At 43.2% G+C, this 17,173-nt stretch overlaps 1 protein-coding gene and 1 long non-coding RNA gene across 12 annotated transcripts in view; one reads left to right on the top strand and one right to left on the bottom strand.

Moving 5' to 3' along the window:
- Positions 1 to 17,173, top strand: part of HECW1 (HECT, C2 and WW domain containing E3 ubiquitin protein ligase 1) — a 785,299-nt gene that overhangs the window by 752,689 nt on the left and 15,437 nt on the right. For all 10 annotated transcript variants that reach the window (XM_063922467.1, XM_063922469.1, XM_063922471.1 and 7 more), the window contains one exon: positions 2,027 to 2,156. In XM_063922467.1, the coding sequence (XP_063778537.1) occupies positions 2,027 to 2,156 (130 nt within the window). The remainder of the gene's footprint in view (positions 1 to 2,026; positions 2,157 to 17,173) is intronic.
- The window catches only part of LOC134927674 (uncharacterized), a 31,730-nt gene that overhangs the window by 9,361 nt on the left and 5,196 nt on the right, over positions 1 to 17,173 (bottom strand). Inside the window, exon 1 of one of the 2 annotated variants that reach the window (XR_010177704.1) lies at positions 2,007 to 2,117. The exons of the other annotated variant lie outside the window; for it this stretch is intronic. This is a non-coding gene — a long non-coding RNA (uncharacterized LOC134927674). Of the gene's footprint in view, positions 1 to 2,006; positions 2,118 to 17,173 lie in introns of those variants that run through there. 2 annotated transcript variants of the gene reach the window in all.

Here is a 17,173-nt window from a genome sequence, read left to right as displayed (position 1 = left end):
GGGTCCCACCCCATCCTCTAAATTCAGGTTCCAGACTATGCACTCAAATTATACATTGTTACTCTATTAACCACATAGCTGGCTCTAACGTATGTGTTAATACTGCAGCCAGGAGTGAGTTACCTGGCCAAGTCGTATCACACACGACTGTGCTGCCCAGCTGTCTCCCTCCACTGTATGCAGGAGATCCGTTCTGGTGCAGCACAGACTTCCTCCTGCTGCAGCGGACCTTTGACCGCCGACATCTCTCCTGCAATCACGCCTCAGAATGCCATGCAAGCAGCATTCCGGGGCGCATGTGACAAAACTAAACATGTCCCATTGATCTGCTAACAGAAGGGGGTCTGGGTGATAATGCTGGGGATTATTTTACCGCTCTATGGGCTATTTCTACTTGGGGGAGGGAAGTATTTTACAATGGATACCTATGGACACTGGGGTGGGGGGATGGGGTGCAAAACACTTCCTAAGTTTGCATATATGTATATAAATGCAAGACCCCTCACTCACTCATTCACTCACTGACTTATCACTAATTCTCTTACTTCCCGATAAGTTAGGAAGCTGAAATTTAACGTAGGTATTCTGCAGATGGGAAATAGGAAAACTACGTAATTAGAATTTTAATAAACCTCCCCTGAGGGGATGAAACGGGGTTGACATAATGAAGTAATTACCGATTTGTGGCTTGCGTAGCGGGAACAATAACGCCCAAATGGACAATTGGATAAAAATTTGGATTGCACCTCCAGTGTGTAGAATTTAATAAACTACAAAAATGATCCTGTCACTGTTTACTGTTTTTGCTACTGGGGTGCTCCTCGGGTAATGCCAAGAACCATGGATTTATATTTACTTACATTAAGACGTCTCAAATTTACAGCTATACAGATTTACCAAATTGTTAACACTCATTTATATTTGCAACTGTGAAAATCAGAAACTCCTGTGCGGAGAACGGTTAGAACAGCTAGTTAAAATATTTTTTTAAAATACATTTTAAACTTCATTGAATTAAAAATAATAATCATTTCTTACCATTTATTGTTTAATGGGTCAGTTACATATTCTCTAATGGCTGCCCAGGCCTCTGTGGGGGCTGGCCTTCCCTCCTGTGCTAACTGACTACCCCTCATAGTATGTGCCCCTACATTGCATTCCCTCGGTGGTCCCTTCATGCTCCAGTACAACAATGGCATGCATATCAGTATCAGATCTGTCTTTTGCCTTTGTACCTTGGACTGTGTACTTTTTCCTCAACTTTGCTACTCTTACCTCCAATGTGCTGCTTTGTCATCAGTTTTGCATCTTAATGCTTGTAGTGTACTAGGTACTTAGGACTAGTGCTTTGGCGCAGCAAAGTCATAAAGTCCATGGCACACTAAACAGGGTTTGCTATTTGAGGATAGGTGTATGTGGGCACATCTGTAAGTGTGTGTGTGTGTGTGGTTGTGTCTGTCTGTTTGTGTGTGTGTGTGTGTGTGTCTGTTCGTGTGTATGTGTATTTAAGCAGTATTTTCATGAATTGCCCGGCTTACAGTAGTAGTTTTATTTTCACACCCTTTTGTCCACAAGCACACCCTAAATTTAATTACAGACGTAGGAAGAATAACAAACAATTAAATATGTAACTTGTAATTAAGTGGTCTAATAATAATTAGCATTTTAGTAGTATCTATATAAATTACCTAGCGCTTTCATAGCTTATCAAAATTACATGTATAAGTACTTTACCTTTATCATCACAAATCATATGTACAAACACGCCCCAAAGCTAATTACAGGTGTAGAAAGAATAACATTTTCACTAACTAGGTAACTTGTGATTAAATGGTGTAATAAGCATTTTGATCCTGGGATACAAATTCTATTATTGTTAATGATTGATTGACACTGTAGTTTTGTTATTAGACTGTAATGTATTTAGCACCTCGCATATTCCGCCTTCGGATAATGTAATTTCAACCTGTGTTCTTATTAGTCACGGCTAGTTAGTTACAACTTACTTATACCCATGTTTGTCTAGTCCCTGTGATCTCAGTGATCTGGAATACTTGGATGAAGAGTTCCACCAGAGCTTGCAATGGATGAAGGACAATGATATCACAGACATCTTGGACCTGACATTCACAGTAAATGAGGAAGTGTTTGGTCAGGTAATTATAACATAATGTTAAATGATTGTAACTGCATTGTTAATATTCTGTTATCTAACATGGCTGGCAAAGCTTCTATTTAGTTTTCTCAACTTTACTTTTACAGATCAGTAGACATAAACTTTTTTTAAACAGTGAAATATGCCGTTGTTATAAATAAAACTGAAATTCTGAATACATTCAGTGCATTTGGGAATGTTTATAAGCCACATGCCACTTGTGCTAACATTACATCTGCCCTGGCATAAAGAGTCAAAGGGACAGACCTAGCAGACTGTAGTAAAGGCGCAAATGGTGAAAACTGTACTCCAGTTTTTATAAATGCTATTCTCCGACTTTAGAAGCTATCAGAAAAGTATTTACAGTAAGAAAAGCAAGATGATATATTTTAAAGTCTGTTTCTGGGTTGTTGTTTTTTTTACCATCCCCATACATGAATAATATTGTCTGTGAGAGCTATTACATACTCTACTTATTTATTAATAACATATAAGCATGAAACGTAATAATTGATGTATATGAAGAGCATGCGAAGTGCCTTTTAAATGCATCACTATCATATTGAACTGCCGCAGTTCTTACATTTGTAGAAGCGTTGCTCCTTCCTCCTACAAAAGGGTATTCCTTAATAAATAAAATACATGGAGAAACATCACTAGAGGCTTCTTGTAGAAGCAGTCTGTAGCAAAAAACTTTGCATGATCAGCTAATAACGGTGGTAATGATTATAAAATATTAAATGAATAGTTTATAATGAAACTATAACATGGCAGAGTTCATGAAATATTGCAAAAGTCATTCAGAGATATATGTAAAAAATATTTTCATTTCTAAAAATCACATAACATCACAGTAAAGTGCACTTTAAATATAGCAGTATTTAACTTACAGTACGTAAGAATGCACTTGCAAGAGGTACTGTACAAGATGCGTTTCTCAAAATAGATAGGTAATACTAAAGGGCCCTACACACTTATAGATTTCCCTAAACGATATGAATATTCTCGTTCATTAATGAACGAGAACTTGTTCATATCATGCAGTGTGTACGCACCAACAATGAACGGCGCGCGGCCCTGCGCGCGTTCATCGTTGGTGCCGGGTCGCTAATGCATGCAGGCCAATATGGTCACCTCCCCCCCCACTGCCGGGTCGCCCGTCGGCCGTATCGGCCGTCGGGCAGTTTGGCGGAGGGTCGGGTAATGTGTAGGGCCCATAATGCTGGGTACATCCCAAGACGATTCTAGGGAAGATTGCATGATTTCGACAAATCTCGTACCTTTCATACTTTTCAATGACAGCATGCTCCTGGATGTGACCACTCCTAGATCTTTTGCAAGATCTTTAAGATCTAGCTTTTGTGTATTGCACTATGGGGGTTATTCAGCGATAGATTTTGCTATCGCAGGAAAATCTGCGACCGTACTACTCACATGTTGGGGGCCGCCCAGCACAGGGCAAGGCCGCCCAGTATATGTGGCGCCACCCCGCGCCAGTATGTGTGGCAGCAGGAAACATAGGCGACGTCATCGACCAGCCTTGAAAAACGGCCATGACACGCCTGCGTCTCCTGCCCTCCAATGCTGTGTCGCCGCCCCCAGACACCTTTTCGTCTGTCAATCGCCATTGCGTCAACACGCTGCGGCTGCATCCAGAGGATCTGGGCACGTGCAGTGGCTATAGAGCGCATTAGCGACCCTTCACCATGTGATCGTATCCCGGAAGGATCTCCCTGTGGGGTTCTACTACATGCTTCTAAAAAAAAGTATTCTAACTGAAGATTAAAGAGCATTCCAAACAGATGAGATATAAGATAGAAACAAGGAAGTAGCCAGGCCACAAACAAGCAAATAGTGTTTAGGTATTTTCCTGTGATTGCATTAGAATGGGCAGACATTCGTTATATAGGGGGTCATTCAGACCTGATCACACGCTAGATTTTTCCGCTGCGCAGCAATCAGGTAAGAACTGCGTATGCACCGCACTGCGCAGGCGCATCTAACAGGTGCAAAGCGGATCGTTGCTGTGCTATGGATTGTACGAAGAATCCATTTGCACAGCCGATCTGAAGGAGATTGACAGGAAGAGGGCTTTTGTAGGTGTCAACTGACCGTTTTCTGGGAGTGTTTGGAAAAATGTAGGTGTTCCCAAGCGTTTGCAGGGCGGGTGTCTGACGTCAATTCCGGGCCCGGCCAGGCTGAAGGGATCGCAGCGGCTGAGTAAGCTCTGGGCAACTCAGAAACTGCACAAAACTTTTTTGTACCGGCCGGCTGCACATGCGAACGCACACTTGCAAAGCAAAAATACACTCCCCTATAGGCGGGGACTATATGATCACAGTGCTGCAAAAAATAGCTAGCGAGCGATCAGGTCTGAATTAGGCCCCTAGTCACCTCAGATCAATGATTTTACCATAATATCCATTTAAACGGGACACTAATGAATTGCGCAGGTTCTGTGGCTGGCTGACTTCAATCCTTCATTTCACCTGTTTTTTTGTTTTTTTTATTATCTTTATTGGATTTTTTTTTATAATAAAGGGGCAAATTCCGTTCGAATCGCAAGTAGCGATTCGAACGTAATTTTTGCTGAGGTGGTGTGGGCGCATGCGTAGCGGGCCCTACTACGCCAGCACCCGCATTTTCTGCGGGGGGGCGCAGAAAATGCGATTGCCCCTGCCTGCCAATCAGGCAGAGGCGGTCGCGGGGCGGCAACACTCCGTTTTCTGGGAGGAAACGGAGCGTTGCGGGGGTGTGCCAGCCAAAAAGGTGGGCTGGTACGCGCGAACGGGGGCGTGTCGGGGGTGCAGTCGTGGCAGCTGCGTGATGTCACACGCAGCCACTGCGACAGGAAAAATGGCGCTGGGACTCCTGCGGCCGCAGCTAAGCTGCCCCGGCAGGAGTCATCCTTAATTTCTGCTAACAAGCAGAAATTGAGTGCTGTTAGCAATTTCTGCTTGTTGAAGGGGGGAGGCGCCGGTCAGCATGATGGGCGGCCCCCAGCATGCGTACTAAAGGTTAGCAAATTCTGTTGATTAGCAGAATTAGCTAACCTTACTGAATTGGCCCCAAAGAGAAGAAAAATAGAAACAGTACAGGGTAATTGTACAGAAAGCATGGCATATAAAAATAAGGGTCAGGTAGAACAACAAAACAATCCCAACAGTAAGGTGGGCAATAACAATCCAGAGATGCAGAGTACATAAACAGTCAAAATGGGGATTTTATAGAGTAGTGCAATTACCAGGCCCAAAACAAATGCATAATAAATAGACAATCACTCAATAAAACACATAACAATATGAATAAAGAAGAAAGAAGGACATAAACAAGGAGAAGAGTCAGAATGGGAAGAGGGCGGGCTGTAGTTGTCGTTACAAAAAGTACCAATAAGAAGATACAGAGGCACAGAAAATATACAGAGGCATTGAAAGAACAATCATGTCACATACTGAAGAAAGGGGCAAGGTTCACAGGGAGCCTTAGGGCAAACTAAAGGCTAAATGAGAATACAGAGCCTACGGTAGGATTCCCAGCTAAGTGTATCAAATAACTGCAAAATATGCTGTTGTTGTGAGGGAGGGAGAGATTCAATATAGGGACTCCATTTCCTAAAGAAACGCAGAGCATTGCGTTCCAGTTCAGGGAGAGTGGATTGGCGTTCTAGGTATAGTGTAGTAGTGAGTAAGGATTTAAGTTTCTCAAGAGAAGGGGAAGTTCGGAAAATCCAATTATTTAAAATACGTTGTTTCCCTAGGGTCAATAATACATATAAGAAGGGGATACAATGTATCTGGGAAGGAGGTAGATGCCAGGTGGTAGTGTTCAGGCCAATGCATTTCACCTGGTTTTAATCAGCCACAGAACCTGTGTGTTCCATGAGCTTTCCAGTTTAAAGGGGAGGCAATCACAATGCCAATGCTGGAATCCCGTCAGGTGGTGAAATGCCGCCACCGGTATACCAGCGCCAAAGGCTTTTCTCCCTCTATGAGTGTCCACCGATAGAGGGAGAATAAATACTGTGCCCACAGTGTGGCGAGCCTGCAAGAGGCTTTCTAGCGCTAGCCCCGCTGTTGGCATACTGGTAGCCGAGATCCCGCTGTCGGCATCATGACAGCCGGGTTCCTGGCTACCGGTAAAAGGTATGTATTCTGTGTAAAGGGATAGTATGGTAAGCCTACATATGACTAACTATAGTCCTAAATGCAGATTTCCCAAGTAGTGCATAAATGAGCCTTAATTGTCCATCCATAGTTGCCATAATCAATCTGTAGCATGGCCTAAATTATGCCATTGCTGGCCTTCCAACATCTCCCATTTACCCTGGTACATTCTCTGACCGTGATTTTCCCACTTACTGTTCATGGTTTTAAAAATAAGTAATTTAGGCCCCCATCCTATACTGATGTGAATGGAGGAAGCGGGCTGGAAGAGAGCCAGAGCTGTTTAGCTGCTGGGTGCTGTTCCTGGGTGGTGTCTGCGTAGATTTACAAAGTGTACTGGAACAGCTCCAACAAGGGCGATCAGCATTGTTTTGATTGTTGCTGAAGTGGTAACCCTGGCGAAAATCATCTGTACCATGAGGGTGATTCCAAGTTGATCGCAGCAGGAATTTTGTTAGCAGATGGGCAAAACCATGTGCACTGCAGGAGGGGCAGATTTAACATGTGCAGAGAGGGTTAGATTTGGGTGTGGTGTGTTCAATCTGCAATCTAATTTGCAGTGTAAAAATAAAGCAGCCAGTATTTACCCTGCACAGAAACAAAATAACCCACACAAATCTAACTCTCTCTGCAAATGTTATATCGGTCTCCCCTGCAGTGCATATGGTTTTACCCAACTGCTAACAAAACTCCTGCTGCTATCAACTTGGAATTACCCCCCTTATTCATCTGTGTCAAGGGTCTAAAAAAGCCTTATGCCAAGCTGGAGTCGGTTGTTTTACATTTGTACATAAAATAGTATGTGGGTGGACACAGGCTGTAGCAGCTCTACTGCTATCTGACCTGTACTGCTGTCACCAGAGGGCTGATTGATCTTCTCTATGGCTCCCCTTGTACCTTAATCCATAGTCATCACCACTGGCCCATTTCTGGACTTCATAGCCATGATTTATATCACAGTTTCAAATAAATAACATAGGCACTTCAAGTAAATATTAACCACAATTCCCTTAGGTTTCTTTTCAGGGTGTTCCTCCTTCCGTCTTAACAAGTGGTCAATGTTACATATGCAGCACGGATATTGTAATGGTTAGCATTACTGCCTCACAGCACTGAGGTCATGGGTTCGATTCCTACCATGGCCCTAACAATGCGAAGTTTGTATATTCTCCCCGTACTTGCGTGGGATTCCTCCGGGTTCTCTGGTTTCCTCCCACAAACCAAAAATTGGCTCCCAACAAAATTAACCTTAGTGAATGTGTCTGTGTGTACAAGTGGTAGAGAATATAGATTGTAAGCTCCACTGGGGCAGGGACTGATGTGAATGGGCAAATATTCTCTGAAAAGCTCTGCGGAATATGTGTGCGCTATATAAATAACTTGTAATAAATAAATAATAATAATAATAATAATAAATAATGTATATGTAAAGGGAGGAAAGAAACACAAAAAGATCTTCATGTAATACAGTTGACATACAGTACAGATAACTTAAAATAGATCTTGATATGGCTTTTTTGCCCCATTCACCTAAGTCACCGACCATGATGGACATGTGACAGCCCCTTCAACCAAGGAGAAAATCACACTCTCCAACTCATGATCATGGTCCTCAAGAATTCCTTCACTTCTGCTCTCCAGATGGTTATTTATGAAACTTAAATCTACCTGAACCCTGGAAATTCATATGGATAAGTGCCAGGAGTTTCAGGAAAGTACTGTAAGTGACACAGACTATCTATACAATGAATTTGAATTTCTTAGGGATAAAGAGGAGGACTTGGAGAACTGAGAGAGACAGAATAATGGTGCATGTGCAGTGCCCCTGAGTCCACCACTGCCTCTGACTTGATGTCCACTGAGCATTGCAGCCTTGGATGAAAAATTCTGACACCCCCACCACCGCCACCCCATGGGACTCACGTCACCTCAAGCTTCTTTTGTTGAAGATTAAAAACCACATCACTATGGCTAGTCGGTCCTCTACCGCAATCGAGTTTGAAGGCTAATGGTTCAGATCTTTTAGGACCTGGTCCTCGTTACAATTGGCAAACATCGAAACCTTCAAGATATCACTTAAACCCTTCTACACACTTCTACATGGCTACAAGGATTCATTATGTAATATCGATGGCTGGGATGCCAGCCGTCAGTATACCGACAATGGCATCCCGGGCCACCAGGATGCCGGCAGCGAGGCAAAGGCAAACGCTAGTAAGGCCCTTGTCTGACTCGCCACGCTGTGGCACGGTGGCTTGCTGCGCTCGCTACATGTTATATTCTCTCTTTATGGGTGTCGTGGACACCTATAGAGGGAGAAAAGCCTGTGGTGCTGGGATTCCAGCACCGGGATTATACCGCTGTGTGGGATCCCGGTGTCGGCATTGCGATCGCCGGGATCCCGTGTGGCGGGATCTTCACCGCTTCCTGGCTACAAGTATAGATGGGGGTTTCTTTTCTGTATATCAGTGTTTCATAAACTTGGTGGAACACAGAATGTCTCTACTTCGCAAGCTTCAGCTCTCCCTCTCATCTGTTCCTTGTCCTGGCAGATCCGGTACCTGCTCTCCTACCTGATGGGCTCCCTGTTTGGGTTCTACTCTTAATGCTTTATGTTTTATATTGTTATGGCTATTTTAAATGTTTTAATTTTGCTGATATAAGTTCTTCTGCCACATTTGTCTTATACGAGTCTTACAGTTATTTTATTTGTTGATAATGTTTACTTATTTTAATAGTTCATTATAACCGTATTGTTTGCATATGAAGCTATTCTATTCAGGGTTATAGCTACTCGTTATGTTTTTCCTATGATTAGTTATTGGTTTTCATTTTTTGCACTTCCCCACTGTTCTTAGGGGGTTATTCAGAGTTGTTAGCAAACCAAAACAGTTAGCAATTGGGCAAAACCATGTTTCACTGCAGGTGGGGCAGATGTAACATGTACAGAGAGATTTAGATTTGGGTGGGTTATATTGTTTCTGTGCATGGTAAATACTGGCTGCTTTATTTTTACACTGCAATTTACATTTCAGTTTTAACACACCCCACCCAAATCTAACTCTCTCTGCATATGTTAGATCTGCCCCACCTGCAGTGCAGCATGGTTTTGCCCATTAGTGTGCTTTTTTGGTTTGCGAACAACTCTGAATAACTCCCTTAGTAACACATAATATATTCCTTATCTGTATGTGTTTTATTTGTTTTAGCTCTGGGAGGGATATAACTGTGTCTCTTCAAGCCACACCACCCCCGAGTTTGGTATTATTGCAGGTTTACCAAATTGAGGTTTCTTTGCAAACCAATTTTCTAATTTTAGTTTTCTAAATCTCACCTCCAAACATTATGGGGTGGCCATTCTCCTTCAGGGTTCCCTACCATTCCAGATCTTGGACTTTAAATGTGGCCATCCAACATTGGTACTTTGCGACTGCTGCCCCAACAGCATCGGAACCTGAATCTGCCCCATTTGCAACTACACCAGGCTGGGCTTCCCATAACATGGTTGTATCTGATGCGACCAGTCAGAAATGCCTAGTAGACTCCCGACCCCTCTGTTTCCTGGTTCACTCCCCATACAGCTGATCACTGCTGATTAGGCAGCCCATTGGCACCCCCACCCCACAGCTTCAGAGATTACATTAGCAGAAGTCAGGAAATGTCATAGAATCTGCCTTTACCGGGCCTGTGCCATCACTGCAGAGAGAAGCAGCAGCCAGGAAAATGTAAGCTTGCGAGGTTGCGATGGTACAGCACAAAAATAGAACTAGAAGACGGTTGTTAAGTTGGGTGCACAAAATAAATTTGATAAGTTACTTAATGTAATAAAACGTAGCTTTTATTGCTTACTTTAATATAAAGAAGGTCCCTTTAGGTAGGACACACACAGCAAAATATAGAGGTTAAAATATGACACATACAAACAAATAAGTGATAAAGAATGAAATAAATGTGTGAAAGAGATTCTTAAAAAGGGGCAACACCACAATAACTCCTGCAGTTGTGTATTTTAATTGTGTACCATCCGTGCTGGATAATTCCTAAAAGATTGTTCTTAATTCGTGCCTGAATATACCTCTACTGTATCTTAATCCTCATGGAGGTGTGAATATCTGTACGTCAATCGTGTTCAGCAGTTGTCATGCTCCACACTAATTGGAATAGGCATAATTGGTCCAAATAATCACTTCAATTAAATCTAATTCCACACAAAAAAAATTAATTTTGAAAAATGTAGGAGTATGCTACAATTGTATTGATATTATTATCAACATTTTCTTGGAAAATTGATAAGACAAGAGGATACCAAGATGAATTCATGTGCTTCATGATAGCACTTATTATTCCTATACTGTGTCTGAATCAGTCAGATGGATATCTTTATGGCAGTTAATTGACACAGAGATAGATCACTTTAGAGGTGTTGATGCTTATATAGATACCACAAACTATGTTCACCCTGAATTAAAATAATCCAGGAAGATGCAGGAATTAATTCATATATATGTAGTTATTGCGTATCACTCTTGTATTTATTCCGTAATAAATAAAATACAGCTATATTTAATATATTATTAGTATCAAATGATGTTCAGATGGATGCTACAATCTGCACTGTCTGTTAACTTATACCAAGAAAATGTTTAACTTTAACCTTGTGCTTTTAATAGAAAAAAGGGGTAACAATTGTTGCAATGATACCTACTAAAGAAGACTGCCAGGTCTACAGTGTATCATTTAAAATATGACTCATGCAGGTATCTCTTGTTATTAATAACACCAAACTGTGTGGGAAAGTAGTAGGAGAGTGGACCTTAACATATCATACTCCTATACCTATGATAGGAAATTATCTTAATCAGCTACGGATAAATATGGTCTCTATTATATTCTAGTATGGGTTTGAAACCTAGATATACCCCTTGCAATAGGCTATGATACCCTTTGCTGGGTTATGCAAATCTTATAGGCAGTCTGCTGTTTCTGACTGTCATGGCTCTAATGGTAGCAATACAAATATTGAATAGCAAAATATAGATATGTTTGCACAGCATACCACACCACATTGGGTCAGCAGCGGAGTAATATCAGTAAAATGATTACTTCCTATGTGGGTTTCAACCTAGGTAATTCCCCTTATAGTAATCCATACTAGATTCTGTGACTCTTGTAAGTAGACTGCTGGCTTGAACTAATTCTAGTAATAGCAGTGTCAATGCACATTAAATAAACATTGGTGTGTTAACACATTATACAACATTGCATTATTATATATGGAGTGTGGTGTGCCCCTGAAACGCTGACGTGCACGTTTCGCTGTACGGGCAGCTTTAACGAGGACGATGTTGTGATGGACCAATTCAATATAACGACCATTGATGTTTTAATCGATACTTATATAAATATGTAAATAAAAAATCACAAAAATGTAGTTAATAAAATTGTGTTGAATATGGATGTACAAGCCTAATTCAATAAAAAAAAAAAAATTCTAAGCGGTTATTTGGAAAAACTATTAGCCAGTTAAATGGTTAAAACAGTTATGGAGTGCATACTAACAGATGGATGTACAAGAACACGTGGCATGTGTCTTTGTTCTGCTTTCACCAGGATGTTAGTACATTATGAGCAAACCCCAAAATTGTTATTTTCTGTGCCCTGGATGTGAATAAAGCAAGCTACGTTCAGGCTCTGCGTGCAGTGACTATAGACATATAAATCATTATAGACATCAATAGGTTACTATTTTGAAGTCCTAATATGCATCTAGCTTTCAGGGTACATACTGGCGGTATGTCATGATCATGATTACAGCTCTAAAGGGTGTTTAAAGAAAATGTTGATCTAAAACACAGATAGCTTCATCTATAGTCTGTATACTTCTCATCTACTAAATACATGTAACTTGGAGCTAAAGTTATATAAATAATAAATATAAGAAAGTTAAGGTTTGCAAAGCAAAATATGAGGACCGAGTTTGAGAAACACTGTTCTAGAGAAATGACGAACATCCTGTCAATAAGCAAATTCAAGAGCACAGAAGGAAGCCACACTAAACCACTGTTGTAACATCAATGGTACCACAGCTTGTGGTCACTAACAAGGATATGTACAAATTCATAAGCATCTTACAAGGAAGGCAACTAAACAAACAAATAAAAAAACATAAAGTGGATCCTCTGTGCCTCTAGTGATTAGGCAGGCTATGGTGGCCAACTCCTTGGGTCCTCCACATTTTCTAGATGATTCAGCAAATGGACTTATCTTACTACACAGATCACAACCCCTAAGAAGTCCCACCAGATGGCTTCTGACTAGTGGATAGGCACATACCAAAACAAATTATCCACAGAGGAACATAGAGAGCTCGTCCGGACCTGGGTATTGTAGGGGGGCATGGGCTAATAAGGGATGTGTGACCACTCCCCCTTAACAATGCATAAATAAGCTATCGTTTAGGTGCCGCAACTTGCAAAGGGGGATGCAGTGCATCCCTCAGAGTGGCTTCCACCCACAGGAAGAGGAGACTTCTTCGTTCAACGGCAACAGATTCCCTGGACCAGCGCCGTAACTACGTGTGTGCCAGGTGTGCCTTGCACACAGCGCAGTTGCCCTGAGGGCGCAATGGCCAGAGGCTTGTAATGAGTCAAATTGACTCATTACAAGCCGCCTCTGCTGTGTGCGCCGCTCTGGAGAAGCCGGTCCGGAGGCAGGGGAGGAGAGCAGCAGCGCCGGAGGCAAAGGAGGAGAAGGGAGGGGGTCTGGAGCCGCAGCAGCGATATGTAATTGGTAGAGGCGCCGCTGCAGCAGTCCCCTCTCCTTCTGTATTGGCTGCCCAGCTAATGCGGAAGGATGGCGGACTGCTGCAGCGGCGACGCTACCAATTACATAGCGCTGTTGCGGCTACAGTCCCCCTCCCTCCTCCCCTGCCCGGGATCTGCCAGCACGAGGAGCCTGACTGCCAGCGGGGAGAGATGGTAAGTATCTCTCTCTCTCTATATCTATTTCTCTATATATTCTGTCTGCCGCAGTGTGTAAAAAGGGGGACTGGCTGCCATAATGTGTAAAAAGGGGGACGCTGTCTGCCGTAATGTGTAAAAAGGGGACGCTGTCTGCCGTAATGTGTAAAAAAGGGGACGCTGTCTGCCGTAATGTGTAAAAAGGGGACTCTGCTGTAATGTGTAAAAAGGGGGACGCTGTCTGCCGTAATGTGTAAAAAAAGGGGTACGCTGTCTGCCGTAATGTGTAAAAAGGGGGACACTGTCTGCCGTAATGTGTAAAAAGGGGGATGCTGTCTGCCGTAATGTGTAAAAGGGGCTCTACCTGGTGTAGTGGCGCTACTGTGCAGCGTAATTTGAATAATGGAGACTACTGTGCACCGTAGTATGAATTGGTATTATTTTGTGGCCACGCCCCTATATATTTTCCGAACGACTACGGCGCGCACTGCCGCTATCTTGCATGGGGGGGGGGGCGCCAATGCCGTTTCTTGCACACAGCGCTAAAATGCCTAGTTACGGCACTGCCCTGGACCCACTGCAGCCCAGCACACAGTAGCATGTGCAAATATGGAAAAAAGTCAATACTCATTCCTCTTTATTTGTCTTAGTACATTGATCCAGTACTGTCTAGGTCACACATGTAGTAGGGTACAATGCCTTCTGTAAAAAAGACAAGTGCTCTAACCCTTTTATTGAGGTGTAGTGAAAATGAATGTCCTACTGTAGCTTTTTTGAGACCGGACTGTTTATGACTTCACCAGCACAGGCTTTCCTCCGTCTTCTGTACACAGTGAATAATCATCAGTTATGGAGAACATACCCTACAAATCTGTGTGAAGCAAAGAAAAAGTGAGGCAATCAAATGATTGATCAAAGTCATGTAAAATGTAGAATACATTAATATAAATTACATCCCTTTTTATTTTTATACAGTTTTTAGAGTAGTCTCTCTCAAGCAGTGCTCGAAATGTGCCGGTATGCCATGTATAGCATAGCGGCACTTCTTAATTTGCACTGTCCCTGGTGCTCTGCCTCCCCCCTCTGCTGTAGTAAGACGCAGTGTGACGATGTCTTGGTGTCCTGCAGACAGTTTGTCACTGAAGAGAAGCCGACCAAGAACCTGAGCAGCAGCAGCCAGCGACAGAAAACGCACCAGCCAGACTCTGAGTGACATTTCCTGACAGGTCAGCCGGAGGAGAGGCAAGTGTGCTGTTGCTGGCTGCTACATAGGGGTGGACTGTGCAGCAGAGTATATGAGTCCATGGCAGTTACTGAGCTAGTGTAGGAATGGCAGCGCATGGGCAGATCTATGGCTCACCTCATTGAGGAGACCACGCTTCCTATTATTGCTCTGTGTCTGAAAGTTCCCACTTCAGCCTGTAACACAGGAACCTTGAGGCGCATATAAATGCGTTATGGCTCTCCACTTGTAGCCCATGTACAGCCTAGTACAGTCAGTTACAGCACAGGGCCTCCTGCATCATGTCACCTGGACAGATAGTTATCTGAGATAACTTCTCATTCTTCTTTTACCCACATGCTAGGAGCACACAGGTGGCATGTGGAAGCAGGATGATGGGGAATGTCAGGGCAGACGCTGGGGGTACAGAGGGGGACATGTTGGGAAGAAGGATGCTGGTAATTAGGCATGTCAGGGAGACACTGGGTGACACTGGGAGTCGGGATACACCGACTACATCACTGTACATCACACATAATAAACAGCTAATACGTGGTCAATGAGACAGCTATGGAAGGGTTAGTGTGCAGGGGTGATAGAGGGAAGCAGAGGTACAGGGGAGAGAGAGGGAAACGGGCTGAGAGGTGCAGTGGGTGAAAAGGAATTGAGATGAGAGGCACAGGTAGGGTTTCCACCTCATGCATCATCGACTCCTGGAGATCCACCCCCCAATCCCAACGTCCCGTCCCCCCCAACACCAAGCAATGTTTATGTAAATAAAATGATGTACAGTACCATATTTATAAAATAGTAAATATGTATTTTATTAGAAATACACCAAATTTTGAAAAACTACTTTCATATAGACAAAAAGTCCAGAGCAGTGTGGTACACACCTTGGAATTTTCTATGGTCTTTCTACATGGGCGTTTGACTAATGGAGATATACTGTATCATAAGTTTCTATTTTTGTTTTTCGTTTATGATGCTCCACCACACGCTGGTGTGATACTCCACATCTTTAAAGAGACATTGCACAGCGTGTGAGGAACAAGACCTATACTTATGGCTATGACATAATGACACAGGAGGATGCCACACATAAATCAGAGGTGCACATGAAATTGGAAGAGAAGAGAAAATAGCTGAAAATGGAGCACAGCTTGTATAAGTGTGTGACAAACTGGTGTGATAACTTGTAAGCAGCGCATCCAGTGGATGCTAAATTCAGAAGCTCATGAGGAGCGGTATATAAGACACATCAAGTAAATTAGGGAAGGGGGGTGTGGAGCGGGACAATGTAATTAACTTTACCAAAAATGCCGGCGCCCTGTGGTGCAGATGCCGCCAATGCCAGGCCGTGCTCAGCAGCTATAGAGAGGCTGTAACATGCAGTCGTGCAGTGCCAGTGAGTGAGAAGCGCCGCTCAGTCTCAGAGCGCGTCTGCACTGCACATTCTGGGGGCTGATGTGACGCCCTATGTGCGCACTGCCGCCCCCAGCAGTCCCTCCGCAAGCACTGGTTTGTGGGCTGGAGGTGGAGGCGGAGCTCTATGCGCTAAGACTGACAGGTCTGTGTGTTGTCGGCTGTGCCTGCGTTCCGCTCCCAGGGTCCCCTTATTTTGGGAGAATCCGGGTGAGGGTAAAAGCCTCCTGGAGGGTTGCCAACAAATCCTGGAGAATCCCGGAAATCCGGGAGAGGTGGCAACCCTAGGCACAGGGGCTAAAAGGGTAGCAGAGAGTGGGAGATGCAAGGGGCATGTAAAAAAGAGAGAGAGAGAGAAGAAGAAGCAGGTGACAGAGAGCTTGTGCGGAGTGAGAGAGAGGCTTACCATGGATGACATATATACAGGGATGAGATATATACTGAGAGACATTAAGGAAAGGTGCACATAGGGTGAATAGGGATACATATATACAAAACATCATTGGTACTACATAGTACAAACAGTAATCTAAAATTAATCTCATATCATCAAAATCCGGAAAGCTACTGGGGACCTGAGGCAGCCCCTGACCCCACGGCTTTTAAATTCCATACCCCCACTTCTAAAATCCCACTTGGAGCACTGCTGTGAAGTATATCCTTCGTCCACTGATGGTAATATTCCATGCATTTGGGATTGTGCCAAGCACCTTGTGTTCATACAATTAGATTTAGAATTCTCCAGAATTTGCTTTAGGGGATCATGCTCCAATAACTGGTTGTGAGACCAAAGCCTCAATGACAGTGGTGGTTATAGATGTTACAGCCCAGGTACTTAAACCATGACGAATCTCAGTCCTGCTCGCATTTGTAGTCAGTCAGAATGATTCTACCACCTCCACTCTTTTTTAGGGACAGCACATAGTCGAAAACGTACTGAATAAGACATTTTACATGCATTATTAATACATGTAAAATGCTTGTAAACGGATGTTACATGGAAAAAAAAATCACTGATTAGTGTGTCTTTTAAGGGCCCCATACAATTATACGACATGACGGTCCGTCATGTCATATAAGATTTCCTCCAACCTCCCTGTAGCCTCCTCGTTGGCAGGATAGTATTAGATATATCGTATGCAGTTTTTTTTGCATATGATGTATCTTTTACTTTCCCATTTATTTAGTGCGGGATCCGACATATAACGAGTGCAGCACTCGTGATATGTCGGATCTAGGGGGATCCGAT

This window comes from Pseudophryne corroboree, chromosome 5 (genome assembly GCF_028390025.1).
Source record: "Pseudophryne corroboree isolate aPseCor3 chromosome 5, aPseCor3.hap2, whole genome shotgun sequence".
Lineage (NCBI taxonomy): Eukaryota > Metazoa > Chordata > Amphibia > Anura > Myobatrachidae > Pseudophryne > Pseudophryne corroboree.
The sequence above is the reverse complement of the archived record's forward strand: the minus strand, read 5'-3'. Positions and strand labels throughout refer to the sequence as shown.